The sequence below is a fragment of the Bos taurus genome, chromosome 11 (assembly GCF_002263795.3).
Source record: "Bos taurus isolate L1 Dominette 01449 registration number 42190680 breed Hereford chromosome 11, ARS-UCD2.0, whole genome shotgun sequence".
Lineage (NCBI taxonomy): Eukaryota > Metazoa > Chordata > Mammalia > Artiodactyla > Bovidae > Bos > Bos taurus.
In genome coordinates, this window is record NC_037338.1 from 29474866 (window position 1) to 29502511 (window position 27646).

General features: G+C 55.5%; 1 protein-coding gene across 3 annotated transcripts in view; it reads left to right on the top strand.

Moving 5' to 3' along the window:
* Positions 1-27646, top strand: part of TTC7A (tetratricopeptide repeat domain 7A) — a 122396-nt gene that overhangs the window by 69745 nt on the left and 25005 nt on the right. For all 3 annotated transcript variants that reach the window (NM_001205500.2, XM_024999189.2, XM_059891514.1), the window contains 5 exons: positions 4774-4891; positions 6545-6602; positions 7743-7815; positions 10437-10597; positions 25044-25160. In NM_001205500.2, the coding sequence (NP_001192429.1) occupies positions 4774-4891; positions 6545-6602; positions 7743-7815; positions 10437-10597; positions 25044-25160 (527 nt within the window). The remainder of the gene's footprint in view (positions 1-4773; positions 4892-6544; positions 6603-7742; positions 7816-10436; positions 10598-25043; positions 25161-27646) is intronic.

Here is a 27646-nt window from a genome sequence, read left to right on the forward strand (position 1 = left end):
GCTGGCCACCGTGCTGTGACGCTCTGGTGGGCACCCAGCTGCTCTGGAATTGCAAGGGAGGATGGGGGGATCTCCTCCTGGGTGTCGTGGCAGAGTTACAGCTAAAAGAGGTGTTAAAAAGCCGTGCAGGGGGACTTCCCTGGTGGTTCAGTGGTTAAGAATCTGCCTGCCAATGCAGGGGGCAGGAGTTTGATCCCTGGCCCGGGAAGATCCCACGTGCCACAGCTATTGAGACAGCGCTCTAGAACCTGTGTCCCACAGAGGAGCCACCACAATGAGAAGCCCTCCTGAAGCAACAAAGACTCCGTGGAGCCAAAAACAAATAAATATTTTTAAAAAAAAAAAGCAGAGCAGGAGAATGGTTGAAAGCTTTGAAAACCCCTCACCCTAGAAGTATTTTAATGAATAAGGAGGGCGCAGTGCTGTAACCTGAGCAGATCTTACTGAAGCAGGGGCCGCAACTCTAGAGCCATTAGCTGTCCACTGTGGAGGCCGCAGGAGGAGGCATGTGGGGATTGGGAAGGGCAAGTGCGGTATCACATGGCTGGGTGGTTGTAGATGGGCAGGCTCTGGGCAGCTCAGTCAGCAATTTGCTTTTCACATCACAGATTGAGACCTACTACTTGATTACGAAATAGAACCCTTTTATAAAGGGAATAGAGAATAGCACAGAAAATATCTGAGTGTATTACCCACAGTAGAAGTGAGTACTGTGACACAGCTAGGTGGGTGGTTACTGGTGTGTGTGTTGTGGACCGTGGCGGGGGAGGGGTCAGAGAGGTGGGCCCACCTGGCACAGCTGACTGCAAGGAGACCCTGGTGTCCTTGTGTAGAATCACTCCTTTTCTGTGATTAAGGGTCACGCCAGAGACGGAAGGCAGGCAGTGGTGTCTCCTCTCTGAGTTCCAGGAAGGTCTTTGATGCCACTTCCTAACTTGTCAGTGAGTCCATGTAGCTGTAGGGGACACGGACTCTACCCAGATGACACCTGCCACCTGTATTAGACTGAGACTTAAAAAAATTCTGGAAAATTAAACTAATTATAGATCTAATATCACAGCTAATAGTGATAGTAGATTAGGTTTCTTCAAGCATTGCTCTGAGCGTTTGTCCTGTCTTTATTTCATCATTCAGTCCTCCCCACAATCCTGTGAGATCCAAACCTGTTATCCCCATGTTACAGAAGAAGGAACTGGGTCACAGCAGAGTGAAGCAACTTGCCCAAGGTCATACAGTAAATAGCCAAGCCAGGATTTGAGTTCAGGAAGCCTGGCCCTAATGCTTGTGTTCTTAGCTGCTAGGCTATCCTGATCTTTGCATGGAAAACTTACTCAGGGGCTTGGGGTGATTCTGGATTTAGGTGGGTTTATCACACTTAAGGGTTTCCCTGATAGCTCAGTTGGTAAGGAATCTGCCTGTAATGCAGGAGACCTTCATTCAGTTCCTGGGTCGGGAAGATCTGCTGGAGAAGGGAAAGGCTACCCACTCCAGTATTCTGGCCTGGAGAATTCCAGGGACTGTATAGTCCATGCGGTCGCAAAGAGTTGGACACAACTGAGCAACTTTCACTTTCACTTTACTTCATCACACTTAAAGACAAGGGTGGGAAAACCATATTCTCAAGAGTTTTAGGATTCCCATTCCTGTCTTAGATGAAGGGGAATTGTGCATTATGTATCTATATTTTATATTTAAAATACGTATATATTGGGGGATTTTGTTGATTTTTAATGCGATAGCATTTTCCCCTTTGGCTGGCTAAAGTACCTATGAATAAATATATTAATACGGTATATTATCATATTTAATAAAACTAATAGAATTTTTTTCATTCATAATCATCGCTTTGACTCCACATGCAAAAAACTTTTGTGGTAGGTAATAGAGATCAAAAGTGCTGTCGGCCACATGAAAAAGTGGTACACTGAAGCCTTGTGGGTTTGATTTGAGACAAATGCTGACACCACACTCAGAGACCATTTTAAACTGTGTGGGCAGGGCTGGCAAGTACTGGCCAAGGATGGCTGCTAACCTGGAGTCAGAGTGGACCACAAGTTGGAAAACCTAAGGATGCATGTTGTCACTTTTTGAAACTAAAGGCTGGTGAGCCCTGTTAATCCAGAATATGATACACATGAATTGCAGAGTAACTTTTCCCTGTATGCCAGTGATTGCTGAGCTTCATTCCTGGCACCCTCTGTGTGGGTTGCAGGAGATAGAAGTTGGCATTTGCCTAGGAGAAGGACATGGCCATGAGAAGAGTGTATATATATGGAGTGCAGGAGGTTTCTGAGTTCTATTTATAATTCGTATGCAGGAGGCCTGGGTTCGATCCCTGGGTTGGGAAGATCCCCTGGAGACGGGAAAGGCTACCCACTCCAGTATTCTGGCCTGGAGAATTCCATGGACTGTATAGTCTGTGGGATCGCAAAGAGCTGGACACGGTTAAGCGACTTTCACTTTCACTTGGCGATTTATAAAAAAGCTCGCTCCCATTTGAATGGGGCATAGCGATGCCTGAAGACAGTGGAAGACAGACCACACCAGCATTGCGCATATTTCAGAGGAGGCAAGATGCTGTTTGCTCACTTGCCCTTCCCTTGGTGCTTCCTGTCCCCTCTGCCAGGAGGCCTCCTAGGACAGCCCAGGCCAGGCAGTTTCCCCCTCTTGGATCTTCCGTGGCCCCAGGCCAGCACCACACAATGGAGCCTTAATTAAGAGCCACCCTGTCCCATGGGGTCCTCCCCCGTTAGAGAGTCCATGTGTGCTTCATCCGAGCATCCTGTGCCTGTGACGCTGCGCCGCCCCAGCCAAGCGCAGCGTAGAGCCGAGTGCTGCAGAAGCCCCCGTGGAGGTTTGTAGGGAGGAGCAGTTAGGAGTTGGCAAGGGGTTGGCCCCAGCTCCTCATTTTGCAGATGAGGACCTCTGGGGCACAGAAAGGAGAGGAGGTGACTTGCTCGAGGTCCCATATCTATCAGGGGCCCCCTCACTCAAGGGGGGCTTGAGTGAGTGATAGTTGCTCAGTCATCTGACTCTGCAACCCCATGGACTGTAGCCCACCAGGCTCCTCTGTCCATGGGATTCTCCAGGCAAGAAGACTGGCGTGGGTTGCCATTCCCTTCTCCAAGGATGTTGGGGTCTTGCCCAGTGCTCAGCCTGGCTCTGACTTCAGGCCCCGCAGCTCTCCTGCATCCTGCTGGGCCACGTGCTCCAGGAGGCAAATCTCTGCATCCACTGCCCTCAGTCCTCCCGGCAACCAAGGCTGGGCAGCAGGCAGCCATGGGGTCTGCTAAGCTGCCTGCCTCTCCTGAACCCCGAGACCTCAGGCCTGAGGGTGATGTAGGCTCAGCTCTCAGCTTCCGTGTCCTTCCAGTAACCAGTCTGCCAACCTGGAGGCGGTCCACTGCCCAGGTCAGTGGCTTGAGCTCGACCACATGGGGGCTGGAGAGCTGCCCTTGTCAGCGTTTGTCTTGGCTCTGGCTGGGCTACTGGGAGTCAGCCCCCACCGCCCCCCCAACCCCCACCATCGCTCTCTGGGCTCTCAGCTCACCCACTCTACCTCTCTTGTACTTTGGGAGTTTTTAACTCCTCTGTTCTGTGGGTTCTCTGCTCCGCCAGCCTTTTCTTGCACATAGCTCCCCACAGCTGTGCCCTCAAGGTGGACTCAGCCCAGCTCGCCTCCCCACAGCTAATGGCCTCTCTCTCAGGCTCCTCTAATACTCCATCGAAGGAGAGCCTACCAGTGCCCCCAGCTATGGCCTGCAGTCAGATGACAAGATGCACAGAGCTGTCCCTCTCCTGCCGAGGGGGGTGGCCCTGGGCAGGGACAGGCACACTGGCTGGGGTGTCAGAACCCAGCTTAACTTTGTGGGCCCCTCTGGGTGGTGGAGGGGAGTCTCCTACAAGGGACCCTGACCTCTGGGTGGCATTGGGGCTGTGGGTATGAATCCCTTGCTGAGGGTGGTACCAATCATTCTTGGTGACACTGCCATACCAGCCACGTGGGCAGATGACATTCCAGGGTTGGGCGAAGGGAAGGGGCCTCTGGGAGGCCTGTGAGCGGGCACAACTGAGGCCCCCAGCTGTCCCCTGCCTGCTGTGTGGGTGCCCCAGAGGGCTCGTGAGGGCCGCCTGTGTGCTCCTCTGTTCGTGTCACGTGTGGTGTGTGAGATGTGTGTACACGTGACCTGCGCCAGTTGGTCCCTTTCCAACTGAAACAGTCCCTCCTGCTCCCAGGACAAAAACAACCCCAGGCCTTTTTCCCCTGAAAAGTTAGAGTGCCTGGTGTCGGGTAGCAAGCTCACAGCCGGAGAAGGCGTGGCGGCCTGCCTGCTCTGCAGGGTGGGTTATCCCAGGGCCTGGTCCCCAAGCCCGGCCTGTACCCCGCCCCAACCCCTGCCTGCTTCCGGCTCCCCTGTCTCTGCTGATGAGCAGGGCAGTGACAACCATGGGGGCCATGTGAAGAAAGAGGCTGCCGCAGACTGTCCAGGCTCTCAGAGCAGCTGTGGGGAGCTGGGGTCTCTGGAGCAAGGCAGACTTTCCCTGTGAAAGGTAGCATCCCATGACCTGGAACACAGGCCCCTGGATGAGGGAAAAGGTCCAGATTGTCGCAGGTGGAGGAAACAGCTATCCTTCCGTTCAGTGGCTGGGCGGCCTCTGAAAGGCGCCTGGGCCTCTCTGGTCAGGTATGCGGAATTGCAGTTCCAAGGGTCCCAGGCTGGGTGCCTGTGAGTAGCTGCCCTCCCCAGTGACCTTTGCCTCCCCTCTTTGCAGCTGGAGGAGGCAGAGCGCTTTGCCATGATGGTGATCCACCTTGGGGAGGAAGCCGGGGAGTTCCTGTCCAAGGGCTACCTGGCACTGGGTCTCACCTACAGCCTGCAGGCCACCGACGGTGAGTGTCGGGGCCCGGGAACCTCCACTCGGGGTGACTCGGGCCTCCTAATGGCCTCTCAGGCCTCTTGTCCCGTCAGTGTCCACCCCCAACACACTTCCATTGACTCTTCTAGAATAGGTGTGCAGACGTACATAAAAACACACATGTGCAGACGCAGACACTCATACACTGATGTGCACGAGTGTGTGTGCACACACACACACCCCAGTTCATTTCTGCTTTTGCTGCAACTTTGCCAGCCTCAGATGTGCCGTCTTCATGAACCTGGTTCTTTCTCCTTTCAAGCCCAGCCCCAATTGATCTCTGCCCCAGAACTCCTGGGGCGTTTGTGCCACCAGCCCTGAGCCCCCAGTGTCTTCGTTCTGGTTCACCTTTACCCGCAGCACCACTGCCATCTTTTGGGGTCTTTTAAATCCCCCCGGTGCATGGCACAGAGCTGGGTACACAGCAAGCATTTACTAAATACGTGACCTGAGCTTGGTGCCTAGGCTCCCCTCCTGCCGCCTGGAGCCTGCATTCCCTCCCCAGCCCCACCAACTCCACCTCCTTCTGTATCCTTGCAGCCTGAGGGAAAAGGAGCGATAGGTCCCCACCCAGGCCAAACCCGGAATAGTCATCAGCCCCCCACACTCCCCAAATGCCATCTCCTGGAAGTGGGCTTCAGATGCCCACACAGCGAGAGGTAGGAACAGCTGGTACTTGCACAAGGGAGGGAGGAGGAAGGGTAAGATCCTGGTGCAGTGCCAGCTCTTTGTTCTTGACTGACAGTGGTCACTTCGAGGTGTCAGTGAGGCTCTGATAGGGAACCCTGGGGTCCCCACACCCTGGTCAAGTGAGGGAGTCATCAGTCCCTTGGTCAGAGTCCAGAGACCCTCCATGTGCCTTTAATCCTCTAGAAGCAGGGCTGCTCTCTGAGCTTGGGACCCCTGACATGTATCCCTGCCTGGTGCTGCCAGCAGCATCCTGACATACTCTGACTGGAGCCTGTGACTGTCATTTTAAAGCTTCTCAGGGGGTTCAGTGTGTAGCTGAGGCTTCAAATGCGTATCCTACTGCATTTAAAGCCGATTTAATTTACCAGGGAGGTATCTGTTTTGGGTTAAAGCAAGAAGCCTCATGGTCAAAGTGCAATAGAGGTTTCTGGGGTGGGCCGGCGGAAGAGGAGGTCGTTTCCAGTGGGTACAGACACTGTCAGGGGTGGTAAGATGTTCTGGAGATGGATGGTAGTGATGGTTGCAAGACATGGTGAATGTACTTAATGCCACTGAATTGTCCACTTGAAATTTGTTAAAATGGTTAGAAAAGAAGGAGCCTCCTGAGTAAGGAAGCCTAGGGAGGCACATGCCAAGACAGAGGTGTAACTTTTCTCCAGAAGCTCGGGCCTTTGGAAGGATCAGGATGGCCCATGCGGCAAGGAAGGCAAAGGGGTAGAAGGACCTGTTGTGCCAAGAAGTGTGCATGCCAGGAGGCTGGGGCCAGGGGACATCTGCACCCCTTCCCCTGGTAACCAGGGCACCAGTCCGGAGCATTTGCCAGACAGGGTCCCGGTGGGGCCTCTCCCCACAGAGCTCCATGCCCCGGGTGGGGCAGGGCTGGGTTGGCTCCCTCCAGCAGCCCCTCACGGCTCTGTTTCTGTCCTATGTCCTGCAGCGACTCTGAAATCCAAGCAAGATGAACTACACCGGAAAGCACTGCAGACGCTGGAGAGGTAAGGACGCCGAAGGGCAGCATTGCGTGAGGCGGCTTGTTCTCCTCTCTCAGGGGACTTTCTGGTGTGCAGAGCAGAGTTTTCTGTCTCCATTTTGTTGACCAGCAAACTGAGGCTCTGAGAGTTCACGCAGGAAGCAGGGACAGGCCTTTGCGGTTGGGTGGTCTGGTTGAGCATTTCTGCACTGGTGGAGCTGCCCCCAGGCTCAGCTCTCCTGCTTCTGAGTTCAGGGGACATGAGAGAAAGCAGGAAAGCACCTTGCACAGTAATCTACAAGTAGCAGGGGCTCACAAAGGGGATCTGCCTCCTCCCAGACCCTCCCCAACCTAAGAGCTGTGAGGCTCCCTCCCCCAGCCCTCAGAGAGCTTTCCTTAGACGCCAGAGTCTGGGAGGGAGTTAGGTTTGGGGGTGGTGGGGGAGAGGCAGAGAACCCTTCCCCCAGGCCCCTCCTGTGAGTTCCTCTCCACCACAGCCTGGCCCTACCTGAGCATTCCTCTCCCTCCTTCCTCTGGCCATTGTAGGGCTCTTCCCTCTGAGCCCTGCTCCCTCTGAGCATAGATGGCAGGGGCTGGGTCAGGGCCTGCCCCAGACTTCTTGTGCCAGCTTCCTAGGAACATCCAGCTCCCCTCTGGGGCAGGTTGTTCTCAAACCCAGGGAGGAAAGAGAGTCCCATTCTGGCCAACTCCCTCTGAGCCCCAGGATCAGGGGATAGTTCCTTCCTTCCCCCACCGGCTCTTCACTCCCAAGGCTTCCAGCCCAGAGAGGCCATCCAGCCCCTTCATCCTCCAGAGGTCTTCACTGTCCCACGTGGAGGGCAGGCTGCAGGCTCTGTACAGGGCCCATCCAGGCCAACAACTGCCCGGAGGAGAGGGGCTTCCCTCACCTCCTAGTCCCGCCCTCCCAGGTACCCCCCACTTCAGCCAAAGCCAACCCTCTTGGCAGTCACCACCCTGGCCTGGGCTGCCCCTGGGCTTTCCGCCCCAGCTGTCATCTCCCACGGGGCACCCTCCAAGGTGGGGCTGGACAGAATTTCCAGCATTTGGCCCTGCTAAAAGTGCCCAGCACAGGGCTGGCTGTGACCCTCATCATGCTGGTTGTCGACCCTTGATGGCTGATTCACTGCTCCCCTTCCCAATACAGAGCCCAGCAGCTGGCGCCTGGCGACCCCCAGGTCATCCTGTATGTCTCCCTGCAGCTGGCCCTCGTCCGCCAGGTGAGTCCTAACACCCAGGTCTCTGGGGGTGCTGATCTCCTCCTGGCCCTGCTGCTTTTATCAGCTGTGCAACCCTTTGCAAGTGACTTGATCTCTCTGAGCCTCTATTCTTATCTGTTAATGAAAGTGCCTTCATACTCCACCTCAGAGGACCCAGGCAAGGATTAAGTCAGTTACTGTGGTAAAGCCCCTGACCTCTGGTGGGCACACAGGAAGGGCTTGTTCTCTGCCCTCACTCCCCCTGCAACACGTCCGTCTCCTGAGGAGTTGACAGGAGACCTGAGTAAACATTTGTGTCCTCACCTTCACTGAGCTTTCCCCAGGGGCCTAGGGGGAGCAGAGAGATTGTCATGTGGAGCTGCTTCTGTGTGATACAGAGCTTCCCCTGACCGTGTGGACTCCACCACCAGGCTTGGCCTCTGGGGCCTCCTATCCACTGACCACCTCGATCCCCAAGGCTCTCTAGGCCCACCTGCCTTCTCTGAGCTGAGCTGTTGGTGCCAAAAGGTCTGCTGAGGGACTTGAGTGAGGTCAGGCAATCACCCACCCAGCTGGTTGCCTGTCAGAAAAAAGTGAAGGTTCCCATCCCCCAGGCCCCTCAGAGTCTCTGCTCTCACACGGGCCCCTCAGGCTGGTGCTCTGTGTGAAGCAGGGCCTCTCGGTGGCCTTTCTCTGGTGAGTGTGGACACTGGGCCACTCAGGGACTGCAGACAAGCCAGCAGGACCGGGGCTGGGCTCTAGCCTGGCAGAGAGGAGTCCGCAGAGCCCTCTGGGTGGTGGCTGCTCGCGGTCGGGTGATGGGCAGCCCGGCTGGCAAGAGCGCTGCTGTCTTTCCACGGGCGCGGGCCAGCCCTGCAGCTGACGACGAGGGTGCCGTTGACCCCATCTGACGCCTGAGGCACTGCGGCTCTGCTGAGCTCAGGAGCTAGGAGCTGGCCGCGCCTGCACAGTTCAGCTTCAGAGCCCACTCTGACCTAGTTAAAGCAGCCCTGTGTGGCTCTAAGAATCCTGTTCCCCTGTCCCATTTGGAAGCGGGCACTTGGAGCCTTGTCCACCAGCCTGGTGGTTGGTTTTACGGGCCCGTGTCAACTTCCGGCCCCTGATCCTCTCTTCAGGGAGCCGTCTTTCCAGCCCCCATGCCACTTGCCCGCGGTTCCCGACTCCCAGGTCCTAGAGTAGGCACTCTCCACCATTGTCTCCAGAAACATCAATCCGCTCTGGTGCTCCCTGGAGCATGAACACAAAGATGTCCAAGACCAGTTTATTTTTAGCCCTCAGTTGGAGAACCAGTACTTTCCTTGCCAGTCCAGTTCCTGATAAAACCTTCCATGATGCATTTTTTAGTATCTTTAATTATTCAGTCACCTCTGATGAATGGCGTCTGTCCTCCGGGAGAGATGGCTGGGCCAGGCCAGTGGAGCCTGGTACCCCATGTCCTTGGGGCCCCCAGATCTTGGTAACCTCAGGGGGTTGAGGGTCTCTGAATGGACTCTAAGCTAGTCCTGCCTGCCTTGGTCTCTGAGGCCCTCTGCACCATCCTTTCCAAAGCATGTCTAGCTGCTCAAACAGTGAAGGCTGCGGGTTTGGACACCCAGCCCAGGATCATGCTGCTGGAGCAGCCTTGGGGTGGGGGGCATGGGCAAGCTGAGCCAGCAGTCACACTGACCTTAGCTTCCTCCTTTACTTTCCATGACCTTTCCACAGAAGGAAGTCCCCCAAGGGAGAACTCTGGGCCTGGCAGTAGTGCAGAGACCAGGCAGGGGTCAGGCACACCAGGGACCAGAGCACCCAGCTGACCTGTGTACTGTAGACCCCTCCAGGAGCATTGGAGATGTAGTCTGAGGTTTGGTCAAGAGCAAGATTTTGGAAAAAGACTCTGACGTTCCTGGGAGGATGAGGCCCTGGTTGTCTCGAATAGCTGACAACCGCTAAGCCTGAGTGCCTGAGCAAACATGTCTCTCTGGACTGGAAGGAAGACTCTTAACCTGTTCATTAGCTGCCTGGGCTTTGGGGGCTTGAAGAGGGAAATTCACATTTTCTAACGTGTTCCATGCCCAGCAGGACGTTTTTCCTACGTTGTCTCGCCCTCTCGGCCAGTGTCGTAGATAGGACTGTTATCCTCATTTTGCAGCATAAGAACTGCAGCTCAGAGAGGCCAAGTCCCCTGCCCCGGCGCCAGCTGGGAAGTGGCAGAGTTGGAATTCACATCCCGTCTGACCCCAGGCCTAAGCTCTTGCCACTGAGAGCCCCTGAGCAGGAGGCAGCGTGTATCTGTCAGCCCCAATCACTGCAAGAACGGGTTCAGAGGAGAGATCTGTAGCCAGGGTCTGGGTAGCCTCTCACAGTCCCCCTCCTCCAGTTTGGTTGGGGCTTTCCGGCCAGTCCTTCATGATCCATTGTGGACATGCCCCTCTTTGCTGTGAGACAGCACTGACTTGGAACAGCAGACCCTTGCCATGGTGTTCGAGGGTGTGTTTTCTCATCAGAGTTCCTGCCTGCCCCACGGTGCCTGCGGTCTCACTTGGGTCTGCTGCGCCTCGTGGGCTGGCACCTGGCCCCTGAGTCCGGGGAGCAGTGTGGGCCTTGGGGAAGGTCGCTAAGCCGGCAGTTTTCTCCGGCAGATCTCCAGTGCCATGGAGCAGCTGCAGGAGGCCCTGAAAGTGTGCAAGGACGACGCCAATGCCCTCCATCTGCTGGCGCTCCTCTTCTCCGCCCAGAAACACTACCAGCACGCCCTGGACGTTATCAACATGGCCATCACGGAGTACCCTGAGAACTTCAAGTGAGTTCCCCGTGGACGCTGCTGGGCTGGGAGGCTGGTCGTGCACACACTGAGAGTCAAGGCGGGCCGAGGACCTGTGGGCTCGGAGCCTGGCTCTGGCGTTTTGTTTGGTGCCAGGAGGCACCGTGTGTGGAGGGGGAAGCTCTCAGTGGTAACTGCAGGCTCCACGGGGGGCTGTGTGGACCACCAAGGAGACTGTGCTCTAAGATAACATGCTCGAGGCGCTTCCATCCGACCCTGCACTCTACATTTGAGCATCATGGGGACACTAACTTGTGTGACTTAACCATAACCCTGGCATAGCCAGCCAAGGATGGTTTCTAACAGTGGCTGGGCTGATAGAGGCCATGTGAGCTGGCCCCTACCTCCAGGAAGGCCACAGGCTGTCGAGGTGAAGATTTATATCCCCACAGAGTGGTCCTGGCCTCTCCCTCTATTCTCAGCTCCTCCACAGCTCCTGCTTGCCACATTACCCAGATGCCTGTCTCTAGGGAGCAGGGTTCACGCTGCACATGGCCCCAGTGGTGGTGGGTGGGGCAGGACTAGACCCTCTTGCCCCCGCCTATACACAGGGGACCTGCTGCCATCCAACCAGGACCCTGGGGAACAAGAGCCTCACTGACTGGCTGAGGCAGGAGGGTGCATTGCCCCTTGGGAGGAAATGAGGAAGAGGTCATCTTTAGATTTCTGCCCTCCTTCCCTGGGACAGGTGACATAGGGTGCTAATAAACCCTGTCTCTCTGAATCCCCTGATCCCAGAATGAGGGGCCCTTAGCACCCCCACTCCCACTGTGCTCGGGGTTTGAAAGAGAACCCTTTAGAACCAGCCAAAGGCTGTTGTCTTTAGATAGCAGAAAGGAGTGTGGTCCTGGTGCCCTGAGAGGTGACTCACGCTGGCAGTGAAAACAGTTCCACAAAGAATTAGAGAAATTGGTAGGTGCCACAGCCGAGATCAGGGCTTCCCTGGTGGCTCAGAGTTTAAAGTGTCTGCCTGCGATGTGGGAGACCTGGGTTCGATCCCTGGGTCGGGAAGATCCCCTGGAGAAGGAAATGGCAACCCACTCCAGTATTCTTGCCTGGAGAATCCCATGGACGGAGGAGCTTGATGGGCTACAGTCCACGGGTTGCAAAGAGTTGGACACGACTGAGCGACTTCACTTTTACAGCCAAGATCAGTGATCGCGGGAGCTGCAGGCGGCCCGGCCCACTCGGGGAGCCAAGCACTTGTCTGTTTACCTGTAGTCCAGCAGAGGCAGGACTGACCCTTTGCACCAGGGAGTCAGGCCTCCTTCAGAAGATGCCACGGTGGCTTTGCCTGTGGACTTTGCTGGGAGTGGCCTCCTCCTCATCAAGTCTTATGAACACAAAGGACCGGCTATGTGGAGCTGGCCTTGCACCATCTCGGCTCACACCTGACCAGGGGCAGCTGGGACCCACCTGGGCCAGAACAGCGGGGTCAGGAGTCACGATGCTGTGGGCGGGGTGGGGGTATTAGTCTGGAGTAGGGTCAGCGGAGCCCAGGTAGGTCCCAGCTGCCCCGGTCAGGTGTGAGCCGAGATGGTGCGAGGCCAGCTCCACATAGCCTGTCCTTTGTGTTCACAAGACAGCCCTGGCTCTTGGCCTCCCTTCTATATTTGAGAGATTATTAAAATTGAAATTAGTTCACTTTAAAAGGCAAGTCGCCTAGGGCATGCACCACGTAGATAGAACCGGTGTGTGGACAAGGTGTAGTTACCTAATCCCAAATACAGTACAGCAAGAACTACTGTTTAGAAGTTTATTTTTTACTTTTATAAAAATACAGGAAGGACAAAGGTCTTCCTCTTCTAGTACCAGTTACCCTGGCTTTTTCCCAAGCTCAAGACTATCTGGCAGGGTCAGACCCATGGTCTGCTGCCAGCCGTGTGTGTGCATATGTGTGTGTGCGAGCGTGCCTCTGTGTGTTTTATTGTCAGTGAGGCTTCGGTGGAAGGGTTAGAACAGTAAAAGGGGTAGAATCCTTATCCAGCCCCTGGCTCAGAGTGTGTGTCACAGAAGAAACCAGAGGCTGGGCCAGGTGTCAGACGTTGTCCTTTATCCGAGTGGAATCTTCCATGCATTAACAGATGGAGACTGAGCAGATGGGCGCAGAGCTGCCCTGTGGAAGCCGCAGAAGGGGCTGCACACACTGCTCCCTTGGGCGCCCTGACCCAGTGCAGGAGCTTCCCATGCCAGTGCCACCCATCTGACTGCGTGTGTCTCTTCCTAACTCCTGGGCTGAATGCTCTCTGCTGGCAGAATCCCCTCCCTGGCCTGATGTGGGGATGCCAGCGCCACCTTTTGAAGTCGGCTTGAAACTTCCCGTGTGTGATCAGAGGCCCACCTCGCTTGTTTCACGCCCTGGGAGGTGTCTCCTGCCACCCCCCATCCTCTTCCTCCTCACCGCGCCTCCCACCTGCTCCTGGTTCTTGGGCTGAGTGCGAACCATCTCTTTAGTCCCCCAAGTGTACTTTCCACCACCCCCTTCTTCTTCCCTCTCACCTCACTCAGGTGCGGACTCTTTCACCAGGAAATGCTTCAGTCACTCAGTGTCTTGGAGAAGTGGGGGCAGGGATGGGGCCTTGCTGTGAGGCTGGTGACTTCCCCCAGAGCCCTGTGGGTGGCCTTCTGGGCCCCCAATAATACCTGGACCCGAGCTGTGACATTTGCGCCTGTGTGCCTGCATCGGGAGAATAGAAGCCAAAAAAGTGGGAGCCCCGGGAGATGGTGCTGGTGGTCAGCGTGTAGGGTGGCTGCCGCTCGGTGTCAGCCGGGTCCCTGCTTCTGCAGGCAGGAGCCTTCAGCGTGGGGCAGCCTCTGCCGTGGGAGCAGAGCCCCTCTATCCAAACACCGCAGGGCCGCTACAGGGGCCTCAGGTGTTCTCAGGGGCTGGAAGCGCGAGGGGACACCTCTGACGTCCCAGCCCGAGGAAGTCCCATTCCCAGAGCACATTTGGGGTTCGTGTTCCTGTCACCACAGAGAAGCCTTGCTGTGGAGTGTTTGGGGCCCAGAGCGTCCCATCCCCCGTGGTGCTTCCATCTGTGAACCCGCCCATCCACGGAGAGAGAAGGTTCTTATCTCTGAGCCACCATGTGCCCCTCACATTCATGACCATGGGGAGCTCCCCTTTGAACTGGGCCACCCTAAAAGGCTACAAAACTAACTGAATAAAATACAAGGGGCTTCTGGCTTCCAGAACTGTGAGACAGTATATTTCTGTTGTCTTAAGCCAAAAAGAAAAGGGAGTGGGGGTGAGGAGGGAGGGACTGTGGGGTATGAGGGGGAGGGTAGCCACCCACCACAGCACTGTGGAGTGACCTAGGGTGTGACTGTGGGTCTTTGCAAATAATTCAGTGCTTTTCCCCACGGATGAGACCCATGGACTAGCAGGAAATGTCATTGCGCCCATTACGGTCAGGGATCACTGAAGAATGTCACTGCCCTTCAGCTGAAACCGTAGCCTGCTCTTCCAGCTGCTCCCTGCATTGGGAACAAGCTGTGTGTGGCTCCAGCTGTTGCCACCGCAGTTAATTAAGCCCCTAATCCAATATATATCAATGCAGCTAAACAAAAAAATCTGCCCCAGATGATGGGGTAGATGCCCGGACCTCAGCATCGTCAATAAGGTCTGTTCTGTGGGCACTCAAAGGCACCAGGTCTGAGCCTTTCTGCCACCCAGCGCCTTGCCAGTTCCAGTGGCTGAGACCTTGCTCTTCCTTTGTGCAGAGTGAAGGAGAGGCTGGCAGGCCCGTGTCGGGTGGAAGAGGCCTGGCACAGGGCGATGCTGGGGAGTGGAATAGACCCTTTCCTCTTGGCTTGTCCTCACGTGGGAGCCGCAGCAGGTCCCTGGCTGTCACTTAGCTATGCTCCCTCCAGCAGCTTGCTCCTACTCCCCATGTCCCCTCCTCCTCAGCTGCTGAAAGACTGACATCTCTCCTGCCTCCCTCTGCTTCCAGGGTCTATTGTGAGATTCAGACAAGAGAAGATCTCACAGTCAGTTTACAGCCGGGTCAAGGGCAGCAGTGGGGGAAGGGGAAATGGTCCACAGCATAATGCTGCGACAGGGGGCTCAAGGAGGGCAGCACATGTGGTGGGTCAGGGGAGGGCGTCCTGCACAGGAGGGTCAGTGGAAGCTGAGAAGAGGTGTGCCGGCTCCCTAGCAGCCACCAGGAGGTCACCATTTCCAGGACTCAAGACTCCTGGAGAAAATCCCAGCCTTTGTGGAGCTGACTTCAAATTCAGGGATTAGAAAACATAGCAAAGGGGATCTTTATTTCCGTGCTATGAGGTGACCTTTAGTTAATGGAGCTTGAGTTTAAAAAGGCAGAAACGTGATGAGGCAGTGGCTGACGGCCCTGCAGGGACAGCGTGAACCTGGCGTGACGAGAACCAGACACCCGAGCAGCTTCCTGAAATGCTGAGGGCTTTCCACTAAGCCCTGGACACATGTGCTGGCCAGGCTGCCCCTGGCCAGTCTGCAGGGGGCCTCAAGGGGGCAGCAGGCTCCCTATTTGGACCTGGGTTCCAAGCCAGGCTGGGCCTTGGAATTCGAGAGGTTTCCCCATAGCAAGCTCAGCGATGTCTTAGCTGTTTCCTTCTCCCTTCCTGGGCTTGGGAGGCTCAGCTAGGAGAGTCAAAGGAACAGGCCACTGATAAGCTTGTTCCAGAAGCCATGGGCTCCACAGGGTGCTGGTTTTAGGTAACAGATTCCTTGCGCTTTAGTCAGGCTGCTTGTAGGGAAGGTCGCCATAGTAACCAAACAACATTCCTGGGCTAATGATGGGAGCTTTCCAATAACCAGCCTGTCAGTCATTGCTCCCACCCCAGGCCTGGCAGCCTGCCACACTGGTTTTGAAAGCCCAGGCTATTGGGCTGGCAGGAGGGGAGCAAACTGGGTTTGCCCTTCCCCTCCCCTCTTACCACCTCTCTTAAGAGTTTCTGCCCAGCCCAGGTTCTGCGGGCCTTGGAAGGTCCTAGGGGAAGGGTTGTCTGGAGCCCTAGGGAGCTTTCCCCAGAGCAGGAGCTATATGGGTCTCTCAACAAGCCAGAGCTCGGCTTGCCACTTGTAAACAAATGGAACCAGTCACAGCATTTCCCCCAGGAAACCGGGGCTGTTTTGGAAAATGTTTGAGCTGATAACTAGGCGTTAGCTGGGGCCAGACGGTGACTGAATCCCGCTAAGGCCAACGTAGGCCTCAAGGGCACCCTTCTGATCTCTACCTGGCCCACCTCACCTTTGTTACAGGTTGCATGTGATAAACTTTGAGTTGTATATTCCACCAAGCGGAAGGGATCAGAGTCCTGGGGCTTCCATTAATGTCTTTGACTTAAACCCACTGTGTTTATTGGGTGATTCTTATTGGGGACTTGGAGTGGATCAAAAGGATGCCTGAAATACCAGCACGCCAGTGAGGGGCTGGAATCAAAGGTATGAGCACAAGCATAGTTTCTCACTTCGCCAGGTTCATTAAACATTCTTGGCTGCCACAGGCCCCGATGAGGGTTAGCAGCCTTGGGGTGAACTTGCAAGGCCATGTGGTGGAGGGAAGTGTTAAGCCAGGCGTAATCGCTGGCACCGGCTCGCTCTTCCCCAAAGGTCAGTTCCTCTTCGGCTCAGCCAGTCTGACATTCAGCATTTCCCTGCGCTGATGGCTCTGGGGAGCCTTTTAGGACCTCACTGCATGTGACACTGCAGTCACCGAGTCTTCCTTCTCCCTGCAGTCCTCTGCTCACACTCCAACTAGAATGACCTCGGTTATTTTGTTTGGGGAAGAAGAAAGGAAGGAAGGAAGGAAAACAGATTTTTCCAGAAGGAATTCTTTGTTTTAAAGTGGTTTTTAGCTCTTTGCTTCCTGAGTCTCACTGCTGTCAACATTTGCTGGAGGCAGGTGCTGTGGCTGGGCCCTTGGTTTTCAAGCGGGAGTGGCCTGGCCTCTGCAGGTGGGAGAGGGCCCAGGAGGCACATTGATACCCTTGAAGTAGGGCTGCCCTCTGCAGTGGGTAGTCTTCAGGTCCCCAGATCATCTCACTGGGCAGCAATTACAGAACAAGGTGTTTGCTTCCTGGTTTCTTACATTGGGCTGGGAGCCAACTTTTGTTCCAATTAAGGATCCTTCTGGAAGTTCTTCCACCCCAGAGTGATTGTGGAATGGCTTCTGTGCGGTTTGTGTTCATATCTTTCATGATCAAGAATGTGTCTTTGGGGAGTCCCCTGAAGGTAACTGAAACTGGTCTCCCGGAGCTGAGGGAAGCCAGGCCTGAAGGCCCACTGGGTCAGCCATCAGTCAGCTCAGGTTAGGCCTCCACTGGGTGGAGGCGGCTGTTCCGCGGGTGGGGCAGAACTTTTGAAACAGAGGTGCTCGCTCCTGGAGGTGAAAGCTTGCGGGGCTGTTGATTTTAAAGGATTTGAAAGCTTCAAAGTCAGATAGAGTGGCTGTCTCCAGCCTTTTTGGCACCAGGGACTAGTTTCGCGGAAGACACTTTTTCTACAGATTGTGGTGTGGTGGGGATGGTTTCAGGATGATGTGAGTACATTACATTTAGTGTGCACTTTATTTCTATTATTATATTAGCGTCACCTCAGAGCATCAGTTATTAGATCTTGGAGGTTGGGGACCCCTGAGGAAGAGGATCAGTGTGAACCATAAGAGATTAGGGGACATGAGTCAATGTAATCCTCCAGAACCAAGGGAAAATGACTGGTTTTTAGGGCCGAGAAAAGTTACTGTAAGTGTCCCTCTCCCTTATCAGGGAGGTCTCCTGTTAGAGCTTTAAAATAATGTCCTGAAGAGCAAGTGTGTGAGCTGAATCAGTTAATCGCTCTGGTGGAGTCTCTCCCAGATGCGGGGCATTTAGAGGACTCTGAGACCTGTGTCCTTCAGCACTGCCCTGGCCAGAGTAAGAGCCAGATGATCACAGCCCCAGTGGAGGTGAGGGAGTGGCTGGCTCCGACACACTGGCTGCTCCTCCCCTTCCCCCTGCCCCGATCCAGGGCTGGGAGTGGGCCGTGGAGCCCCACCTCCAGGCCTTTGATCCTGCCCCTGCTGGCCCAGCCCCAGGGGGTGCCCTCCTTCCCTCGCCGACGTGCTTCCAGATTCTGCCCAGCCTCAGGGACTCCCCTTGGGCTCCACTTTGCCTTGTAGCTCCTGCACTCAGAGCTGACCCACTCATTGAGTATCTGATTCCCTTCTGCTTCCTTTGGTCTGTTGCTCGAGCTTCCCTGAGCATGTGGAAGCACCTTGGGGACAGAGGACAGACGATGGCCTGTCTTCTGTCTCCTCTTCCTCCCTGTAGGGAACTGACAGCTGGGCATCCAGCACATACATAGACCCCCTGATGGGCAGACTGTAGGAGTTGTTTTTGCTCTTTTGGAAGGATGGAGGAAAGGAAGGGAGGGAGGCAGGGAACGCATGGGGATGTTGGCTTCTTACAGCCCTCAGAGTGCTCTCACATCCCCTTACCCTGTTTTGTCATTGTCTTGGTTTGATTTGTTGAGTTTTCGGTCTTACCCTCCTACTCTAAAGAAACTAACTGGAGAGTTAGCTGGTCTCTCCAGGTCAGATAGCTGATGAGTGGCAAAGCAGGGACTAGAACCCCAGCCAGCTGATTCGCTGAACAACCCTGACCAGCCAGCTGATTCACTGAACAACCCTGCTGTGCTTGAACCCCAAGCACTTCAATAATAATAAAATAGCAACACACCTCGTGCTTGGCTGTGTGCCAGGCACTGCTCTGCACACCTTCCACGCATTCACTCACTTTCCTCGCAACCTGGGAGGTGTAGAAACTGTTGTTAACTCCCATTTTCCAGATGAGGAAAGAGAGGCAGAGAGCGCAAACGTAAGTGGTTGTGCATAACCGGGGCTGGGTAAGTAGTGAGGAAGGGCTGAACCCTTTAGGAAGGCGAGGCTTTGCGTATGCCTTCTTTTCTCCTAAAGCCCCGAGGGGGTAGCGATACTGTTGTCCCATTTTACAGATTTGAAACTGGAGCTCTGAGAAGCTGAAATGACTGGCCGGGGGTCCCAGGGCTAGAGGAAGGGAAGCTGGGATTTGAACTTGGGTCTTCAGACTCAGGCCCCGTTTTCTGGGAAGAGACCCACTTCCCACGGAAGCCCACGCTGTGTGCAGGCTCTGGCCTCCTGGCTGAGGAGTTAAGACTTTCCGAAGGTGTGGCTGTGGTGACTCAGAGAATAGCCTGCTTTTTCCACTCAATTATGTGTTTTCTATAAAAATAGAACTCTTCATTAAAACAACGCAGCGTGGCCGTCAGCTGGAATTACTAATTACTGTCCTTTAAAGAGATAATGCCCCCTTTCGTGCCTTCCCCATACCTGCCACTACCCTCTCCCGTCACAGAGGACTCCCATGAGGGCCAGGAGCCAGAGGCCGGGGCTGGGGAGACACACGTGGGCAGTGGGACTGGGAAGAGGGGAGAGTTTCCACAGGTGCTCTGCAACTTGGTTTCCTTGGCTCTTGGTCCTGGGGACCCTACAGCCTTCCAGGCCTCAGTGAGTCCTTGTGACTCAACTTTCTTCTGTTATCCAATGATGATTTGTTGAGTGACGTCAGGTGAGCCACTGGGCATATAAAGATGAGGAAGATGTGGTCCCTGCTGGAGCGCGGAGCCCGGTAGGAAAGACCAGTAATGATGGAGGGGTCTCAGGATGACAGCTGACCTTTCTTGAAGAGTCACCATGCAGCAGGGCCGGCTGCCTTCACGGTTTCTGTTGCCTGTAGTCCTGCCAGCAGCCCTCCATGATGGTGCTGTTAACCGCCCTTGCTTTACCAACAGCCGGTCAAGCTCAGAGAGGCCGAGGCACCTGCCTGGAAGCAGCAGGTCCTGGCAGTGGACCCACGTCGTCTGAGGCCAGAGGGCACGCTTCAGTACGATGTCCTCCTGTGTGCTGGGCAGTAAGTCAGGGGCCAGAGGCGACTCCCTCAGGTACACAGCAGTTACCATGTCCAAGTCTTACTTACTGCACATGCTGAGTATATTTTACAGGGAAGTTCTTTCAAGGAACACGAAAGTAAAAACGTGGACCTGTTGTGCTTGCTGCCCACCCAGCCCATGTCCTTCCCTGCAGCCAGCTCAGTTCTGCCAGCGTCCACCCTGCCACTGGGGGTGGGATGCTGGGGTGAGCAGCAGGGAGGGAGCGCAGAGGAAGATGACTGGAGACCCTGGGTGAGGGGGACGGACAGGATGAACTCTGACCCCAGGACAGTGCTTGTTGGCTTAGCCAGAGCCATTGTCACAAAAATATCCCCCACTTACAGAATAATGTTTTGTTTCTAAGAAAAGTTTTTGGAAAGGCTCATGCTCACCCAGTTCTGAGGAGGACCACCCTAAGATAGTTCTTCTTCATAGCAGTGGAAAGAAATGATTTGTCTTGGCCTCAGGTGGGAATAGCTCCAAGTCTTGATCCTCTTGACAAATAATTAGAAGGCTGATCCTGGCCCAGGAGTGCAGGCCAGGCAGAGGGCCTGGGAAGAGAGGCGGTGCTAGGCCCACCCCTGCTTTCCCCCCGGGAACCTCCATCGTCAGCCCCTGGCCAGAGGGACCAGAAAGACTTCCAAACGCCGTGACCTGTGGCCACACCCAGAGACGCTGACCTCACTGGTCTCTGTCGTCCCCACCGGAGGAGGGCTGGCCCAGATGCAGACAGGCAGACTGACTCTGCAGGGCTGAGACTGGTCATGGTTCAACAGGGACTGGCTCTGTTTGGGTCCGATGAGTACCTGTCTTTGACCCCAGGTGCTGACCCGTGCAGGTGACCCGGAAGGGGGCCGGCAGGGACTGCCATGACTCTGGTGTTCGTCAGGAGGATGTGAGTGCTTAGAGGGTGGGCCGCAGCTGCGCTGGTCTCCCGGCTAGGAACAGGGCACTCATGCCTCAGCCTTTGGGCTGAGCAGAGTACAAGCACCTGGAACTCTCCTGCAGCCCTGGCAGCTTCACCCCTGCGGTGGCATCTACACTGCCCCTTGCTCCTTCCCCTTCCCCAGAGCACACTCACTTTCATGTGTGCCTTCAGATGCCTTGGTGGCGTGGCAAAGGCATTCGGCCTTAAAAGACCTCACTGTTTATTCTACATCTTAAAAAACAGGAAAGGGCTTGCAGTGGGGGTCACAGCCGAGGTTGTTTTGCTCTGCCTGGATTGCTGAGGCACTGTCCATCCCTTCTCATCCGTTTCCTTTCTTATGCCCATCTTTCATCCCCCGTGCCTTGCTGAACAAGCCGTGAAGGTCTGAGGCTTTCTGAGAGCCTTGGAAGGCACCTGGCCTGAAGGCTGGTTTTCGGGGCCTTTCAGACCTGCAAGTATAAAGGAATCCCTTCCCAGAGCCTTGGGCAGGCCTGTGCTTGAGGAGTTAGTGCAGCTGTGGGCTTCTCAGCTGCTGCTCTGGGTCATCACAGTTCATCCTGCAGGAGTCTCTGGGGCAGACGGGACAAGAGACTTCACTCCTATGTCACAGGTTTGGAACCTGTGACCTGCCAGCTGGGTGGCAGTGCAAAGCTGGGACTTTGGCTCGGGTTTCTCGCTCCTGGGCCAGTGTCTGTGCACTGAGCGACGTCACAGGGCAGGGTCAGGACAGCAGCGGGGCCGTTCCCCGGATTGGCTCGTGTCAGGGCATTGGAGGACTGCTAGACTCCAGTATCCCAGCCTTCCTGCCTCAGAGACTCTCCTCTGTTGTACTTTTGGCTCTGCCTGGGGACCCTTCTCTGGGATGAAGAGCCAGATGGAGTCACATGGAGCCAGATGCCTTTCTGTCACGTCCCGAGCTCCCCATTCCTCCCCAGGCCCTGGGACATTTTGCTTCCGGACAGCTTAAAATGGAATTGGCTGGCACTCTGCCTGTTGCCTGTGTGAGTCCAGCCCTCGCTGCAGTTCTGAGGCATCCGCGAGCAGATTCCCCACCTGCCTCCTAGCTGGGAGCTGGCAGCGGGAAGCGGTGCCTTCAGAAGTCAACTCCGATTTACCGTGGACCACGAGACCCAAAATGTGGCTGGAGGGTTGTAACAACACACACACATCCTCATAGTATTAAGCTGAATGGACACCGTGTGCTCAGCTCTGTGCCAGGCACCAGGGAAGCGAGGAGGATGCTGACATGGAGGGAGGCAGGGTCTTGCCCTGTGGGCACTCGTCACCCAGGCAGGGACACACAGCAAGACCCAGGACAAGACAGATGGTAGTTTTACCATCTCTACGTACGGCTGGCTGCTGAGTGTTCTCTAGAGTATCTGAGTTTGTAAATGCTTGATGTTAGTGTTTCTTCACTGTTAAAAGCATAAGCCTATGTGGAAAAACAGAAAACGTGTACACACACACACACACACACGTACGTATAAATGAGAGAGAGTGATTTAAATGCTAACTGAAGGTTGTCCTAAGCAGAGAAGGGCAGGGGTTATCACACTTCTCGGAGGACTAGAACTTTGGATTAAAATGTGTTTGTTTTTTTTTTAAGTCTCAGAATTGTTTCTTCAGATGACATGTTAGACTCATTCAGTGTATAAAAAGGTATGCCAGGGGCTGGGCTGATTGAAGGGAGTGGGGAGCCAGGGCTTGCCCCCTCTCTTCCCAGCCCCCACTGCCAGCAGCCTCCCCACGGCTCCACCCAGGAAGCATAGAGTCCTGATGAGGCTGTGGCCCCACCATCCATAGTGGTGCGCTAGGCCCTGCCAGCCTCCTTGTACCGTTGCTTGAAGAACTGGGCCTCCCATCCTGGCAGATGGGAGGGGGAGAGCCCTTTGCTCCAGCAGGACCAGTAGTTGGTTGTCCTAGAAGAACGACAAGGAGTGGGGTGGTTTGCTGATCCCTGTTACCAGGTGGAGAGCGTTCGGCGGTGCCCACTGTGTGTGGATGCCCATGTGCCCACGATGTAGTAAAAACCCCTGGGGGTGAGGCCCCCATGGGGACACACAGAAGGTCAGAGGGTGACACCTGGTTAGGACCTGGCCACATGTCAGGGGAAGGGGGAGCCCTAGCAGGGCGACGGTGTGAAACAAAGCATGGATGAGCCGGGGAGCCTGCCCTGTGGTCCAGGGTGCCTCTAATACCCTGTGAGCACCACATGGGTGCCCAGGGTCACGGGATGGAAGGTGGCACACAGAGGCGTTCTGATTGATGTCGGAGCAGGGCTGTCGGAGCAGGGCTTCTTGTCAAGGAGGATGGTCCTGGTGGTGCTGCACTGTGAGACCAGGGAAATCTCGGGAGCTAACCCAGGCCTCCAGGGATCTGGGACTGAGGGATCCAGCCAGAGGAGGGCTGTCAGAGTGCTTGCCCCAGCCCAGAAAGGATGTGGTTGGGTTGAGAAATTACACCCTGGGTTGCTCATGCTAATGGAATGTCAGCAGCCGTGAGGAGAAGAGCCTGTGTTGGTAGAAGTCATTGTAACACCAGCTCAGCTTTCGGCCACTTCTGTTCCGGGCACATGGTGTGGCTGGATCCACCCCACGGACCCCTGCTGGCTCTCAGGGACACAGCCGGCGAGCAGGAGGGGGACGGGCCCTGGTGGGGAGGGGCATGCGGCAGAGAAGGCCAGTCTGGGGAGATCTGGGAGCAGAGGAGTGCTTTGGGACTGGTCTGCCCAAGGGACTGTCCAGGGAACCAGCTCCCAGTCACCCTTCCATGGGGACTCTGCTGTTCTGGGTATCCCTCCCCATGGAGAGCTTTCACTTGCACCAACACCTGTTCTAGCCACAGCCCACCACAGTCCCCCTCCTTCCCCCAACTCTCAGCCACATCCTACCCCACGTTTTCATCAAACACCAGTCCCAGAAAGACCCCCTTCATCTGTGCTTTTCCTTGTTCTGAGTCGGACCCAGAACACCAGCCCTGGAGTCTGTGAGCAGTTTGTCATTTTTAGCACTAATCGTAACCTGGAAGGCCAAAATTGTGTCATGTTCCTAGAGCAGAGGCTCCTAATACTTGTGGGGTGTTGGACCTTTCAAGAATCTGGAAAAAGGGACTGGGGATGGCAGGACCAGTGTCCCCAGCACCTACCACCTGGGTACTGAGACCACGGATTTGCCCAGAAGCAGTGTCGTGAATCAGAGAAGGCAATGGCACCCCACTCCAGTACTCTTGCCTGGCACATCCCATGGACGGAGGAGCCTGGTGGGCTGCAGTCCATGGCGTCGCTAGGAGTCAGACACGACTGAGCGACTTCACTTTCACTTTTCACTTTCATGCATTGGAGAAGGAAATGGCAACCCACTCCAGTGTTCTTGCCTGGAGGATCCCAGGGATGGGGGAGCCTGGTGGGCTGCTGTCTCTGGGGTTGCAGAGTCGGACACGACTGAAGCTACTTAGCAGCAGCAGCAGCAGCGTCGTGAATGAAGGAGGCTCACCACTCACCACCTGAGGAGAACCAGGAGTCACAGCCTAGTTTGGGCCTCAGTGGCTCAGCCAAGTTCTCCACAGGCTGCCAGGCAGCTGGTGTGCGTCAGTGTAGCTGGCAGTACCCGTGGTGAAAAGACTGCAGTATTTCCATACATGTTGGTAAATAGCCACTGCCTTGGCCCTCATCAGGACCCTGGACTCCCCAACAACTAAAGGGTGGTCATGCTGTGCCAGCGCTCTCATGGTGTCTACTGTTGTCTTGGGCAGAGCGGGGCAGCTGTCCACCCCGCTGTGGACCTGCCTTCTGGTAGGACCAGCCCTCCTTCTCTTCCCAGCCTCTCTCAGGGCCACATCCCCACTGTTCCCACTGTTCTTACCGTAGAGGACTTCAGGTTTGGGGGGGATTGAAAGAGATTCTGTTGTTCCTAAACGGTGACTGAATAAGACTTCATGTCACTTTCATCTTATTGAATATATGAGGAGAACTGGCAATGTTAGGCTATTCAGTGAAAATAAAGGAAAACCTGATCATCCTCAGGTGTTCAGTGTCAGGATACAGTCTGCATTCAAGCACCTGTTGCATGCTGGTGAGGAGGGAAAGCAGAACCCTGCCCTTTTGTGACCTTTTCACCCGTTCCTTGCTTAGCCTCGTTCCTTGAGTCAGTTTCCTTCTGGGTCTGTCTCTGATATAAGGCCTGGAGAGTGTGTAAGTAAAAAGATAGCCATGTGTTCGGTGAGGGGGATGCTGCAGAGCTGAGGGTGTGGAGGGAGACCGCTACCACGGCAGACAGTGCTTGAGAGGTGGGCGGGATGGTACACGATCGGGATAAGCAAGAGCCGCAGGGATGCTGACGAATGCAGAGGAGTGCTCTGTGCTTTGGCAGAGAGGATGGGGAGCTAGGCAGAGAGCACGTGATCCAGGGATACGGACACCGCCGTGCGTGTGGGCACTCTGCCTCCTGAGTGCTGGGGAGGTGGGCTGATGGGGCTGCTCCGGTGGGGCAGAATCCCCTGGGGTTCCACCCTGGGAGGAAAGCCAGGGGAAGGGGGCCCCTCAGGTGTTCTCACTGCTCTTCTTCCTCCCACAGCCTGATGTTCACCAAGGTGAAGCTGGAGCAGGTCCTGAAAGGCCCAGAGGAAGCCCTAGTGACCTGTAGACAGATGCTGCAGCTGTGGCAGACCCTGTACAGCTTCTCCCAGCTGGGGTGAGTGGCGGGTCCCTCCAGACGGAGTTGGGAGGTGGTGGTTGCCAGAGCAACAGTCTACAGCTGAGTGGCCATGATGCCTGATGGGTGAGAGGGTGGTGAGGATGTTTGAATGAGGGCATGGGACTTACTGCTCCTGGGGCCTTTTATGGCCTGCCCTAATTTTAATCTTTTGACAATCCTCTGTGAAGGACAGAAAAAGGCTCTTTAGGAAACTAAAGTTCAGGGGGGATAAGAAGGAAGAGAAATCATTATTAAGCACCTCCCCCATCAGCTGGTTTTATCTTATCCACTGTCATAGTTTATCCTCACCCCAGGGTTCTTAACCTGAGACCCAGAGACCTTATATAATGTATCAGAGCCACTCTCCTATGAGTGGTAGTGGTTGGGCTTAAACCTGAGTCTCCTGAACCCCAGCCTGTGGAGCTTGTCACTTCTTTCCTGGTTCCATCTGGAAGCTGGGAGAGGAGGAGGAGGAAGCTGAGTTCCTGAAGGGCCCCCACTCACCTACCATCTCCACACATCCCATCTCCTGCTCCAGTCCCCAGCTCTGAGATTCTCCTTGACCAGAGCAGGGCACTCTTGTCCAGGCTGAATCTGCAGAACGTCTTTGCTGAAACCTGCCAAGACACTCGGGCTCAGCTTGTGCAGCCCAAAGCAGAAATGGGCTTCATTTCTGCTCCACTCCCCTTGTCTGGCTGTGTCATCTCCCTACCGCCTCAGGGGACCCCCCTCTGGTGGGCACTTGTCCTTTCCCTGGGACTCTGGGAACCTAGCAACCTCTTATAATCCCCAAAACAATGTCTCTAAAGTTGGAATTTACAGAGGAGGCCCCAGGATAATCTGACCGAATAAAATCCTTGGGCAGGGTGGGGTCAGCCCTCTCTTTGCAGGCTTTGGGCCTGGAAGATTCCAGGGCAGAGCAGGGTGGTGGGTGGAAGCTGCCAGCAGGCAGCTCTGGAGTGAGGGACTTTGCAGAAAGGAAATGGGGAACCACCTGGAAGCTGGGTGCTGTAGAGTGAGGGCCAGACTCTGGTGTGTGGGGGGCCCGCCTTTGGATGTCCCTCGTCCTGCCACTCACCAGCTGTGACAGGCAGGCAGGTGCGTGGCCTGGCTCCACTTGCAGAGAAGAACTGCCCCAGAGCTGGCAGAGCACGCCTTTCAGCCGGATGGCTGGCTGCCTGCTCATCTAGGCGATCACGGTCCTCTGAGCTGCAGCCTTGTCTCCACGTGTAGGGCTTAGCCTGTGGCTCCCCTCCAGGAGCAGCAGAGCTGTGGAGCTGTCGGGTTTGCCTTGGGGTCTTTTCAAGCCACCACCTTCACCCTCACTTCGGGGGGACCCCCCCCCCACTCAGGGTAGAGCAGGGCTCAGCCTGGCCAGCTAGTTGGGGGCAAACTGTTGGAAGCAGAGAGTAAAATCCAGTCCCCTCCTGGCTTTCCCAAGGATAGGGAGTGTTCTTTCTGAACCTGAAGCCACAGAGCAAAAACTTGTCACATCTGGACTGGGGCAGTCCAGGATCAAGGCCAGAATCCACAGCCTGAAGGTCTGGGCCACCCCGCCCTGCCAGCCCCACCTCCCATTCTGCACCTTGACTGTCTTCCTCTGCTCTGCCCGGCCCACACGGCCCCTTGGGGAGCCCCCTGTGCCTGGCCTCTGGTGCCCCAGTGCAACACTCTCCATCCGGGTCTTTGTTAAATGCTTAGCGTGGACTGTCTCCTCTTGTCCGGGTGTCGGGTTCTTCAGGGTAGGGGCCTAGGACCAGGTGGCAGGAGGTCCCCGAGCTGAGCCGTTTCTGGAGCCCCTAGAAGAGCCCCCTTGGGAGCAGCGGCTGTGTCTATGCATTTACTCTAGGCTGCCGTGGGAGGGGCCCCAGTCCACATCCTCATTTCATCCTCACGACAGCCTTGTGATGTTGACATTCTCATGCTCATTAACTCCACACAATAACCATTTCAAGAAAAGAGAAGTAAGATCTAGAAAGGTTAAGTAGCTTTGGCAAGGGTCACACAGCTAAGGAGGGGCAGCCCCCAGCTTTCCCCCAGGGTCTCTGGCTCTTTCACACTCTTTCATGAGCAGGAGTACCTGTGCCTCCCCGAGGAGAGGTGGGCATGCAGGGTGGGAGCCAGCCCTTTCCCACTGTGCTTTTTTGGATGGTTTCCTCTAACGCCGACAAAGATGGCTGTGCACCCAGAGGCCCGAGCTCAGTGTGAACCGGCATTAAGACAGAAGGATGCCCTGGTGTTCTTTGTGGGTCCACTCTGAAGGGAGGAGGCCTCTGGGCCCGCTTCCTCCTCTCCTGCCCTTTCGGCCTCAGTCCTCTGAGACTCCGCAGTCAGCAGGTTAAGGTCACAGGGTGCTGTTGGGGGCTGTGCGCCCGAAGATGGGCATAACCTTTCCGAGCTGGCGGCTCCCCCACACCCCACTCTTTAGAAAAGAGGAGCCTCCCTAGCTGTGTGGGAGCTGCAGGGACCTGGGGGACTGAGGG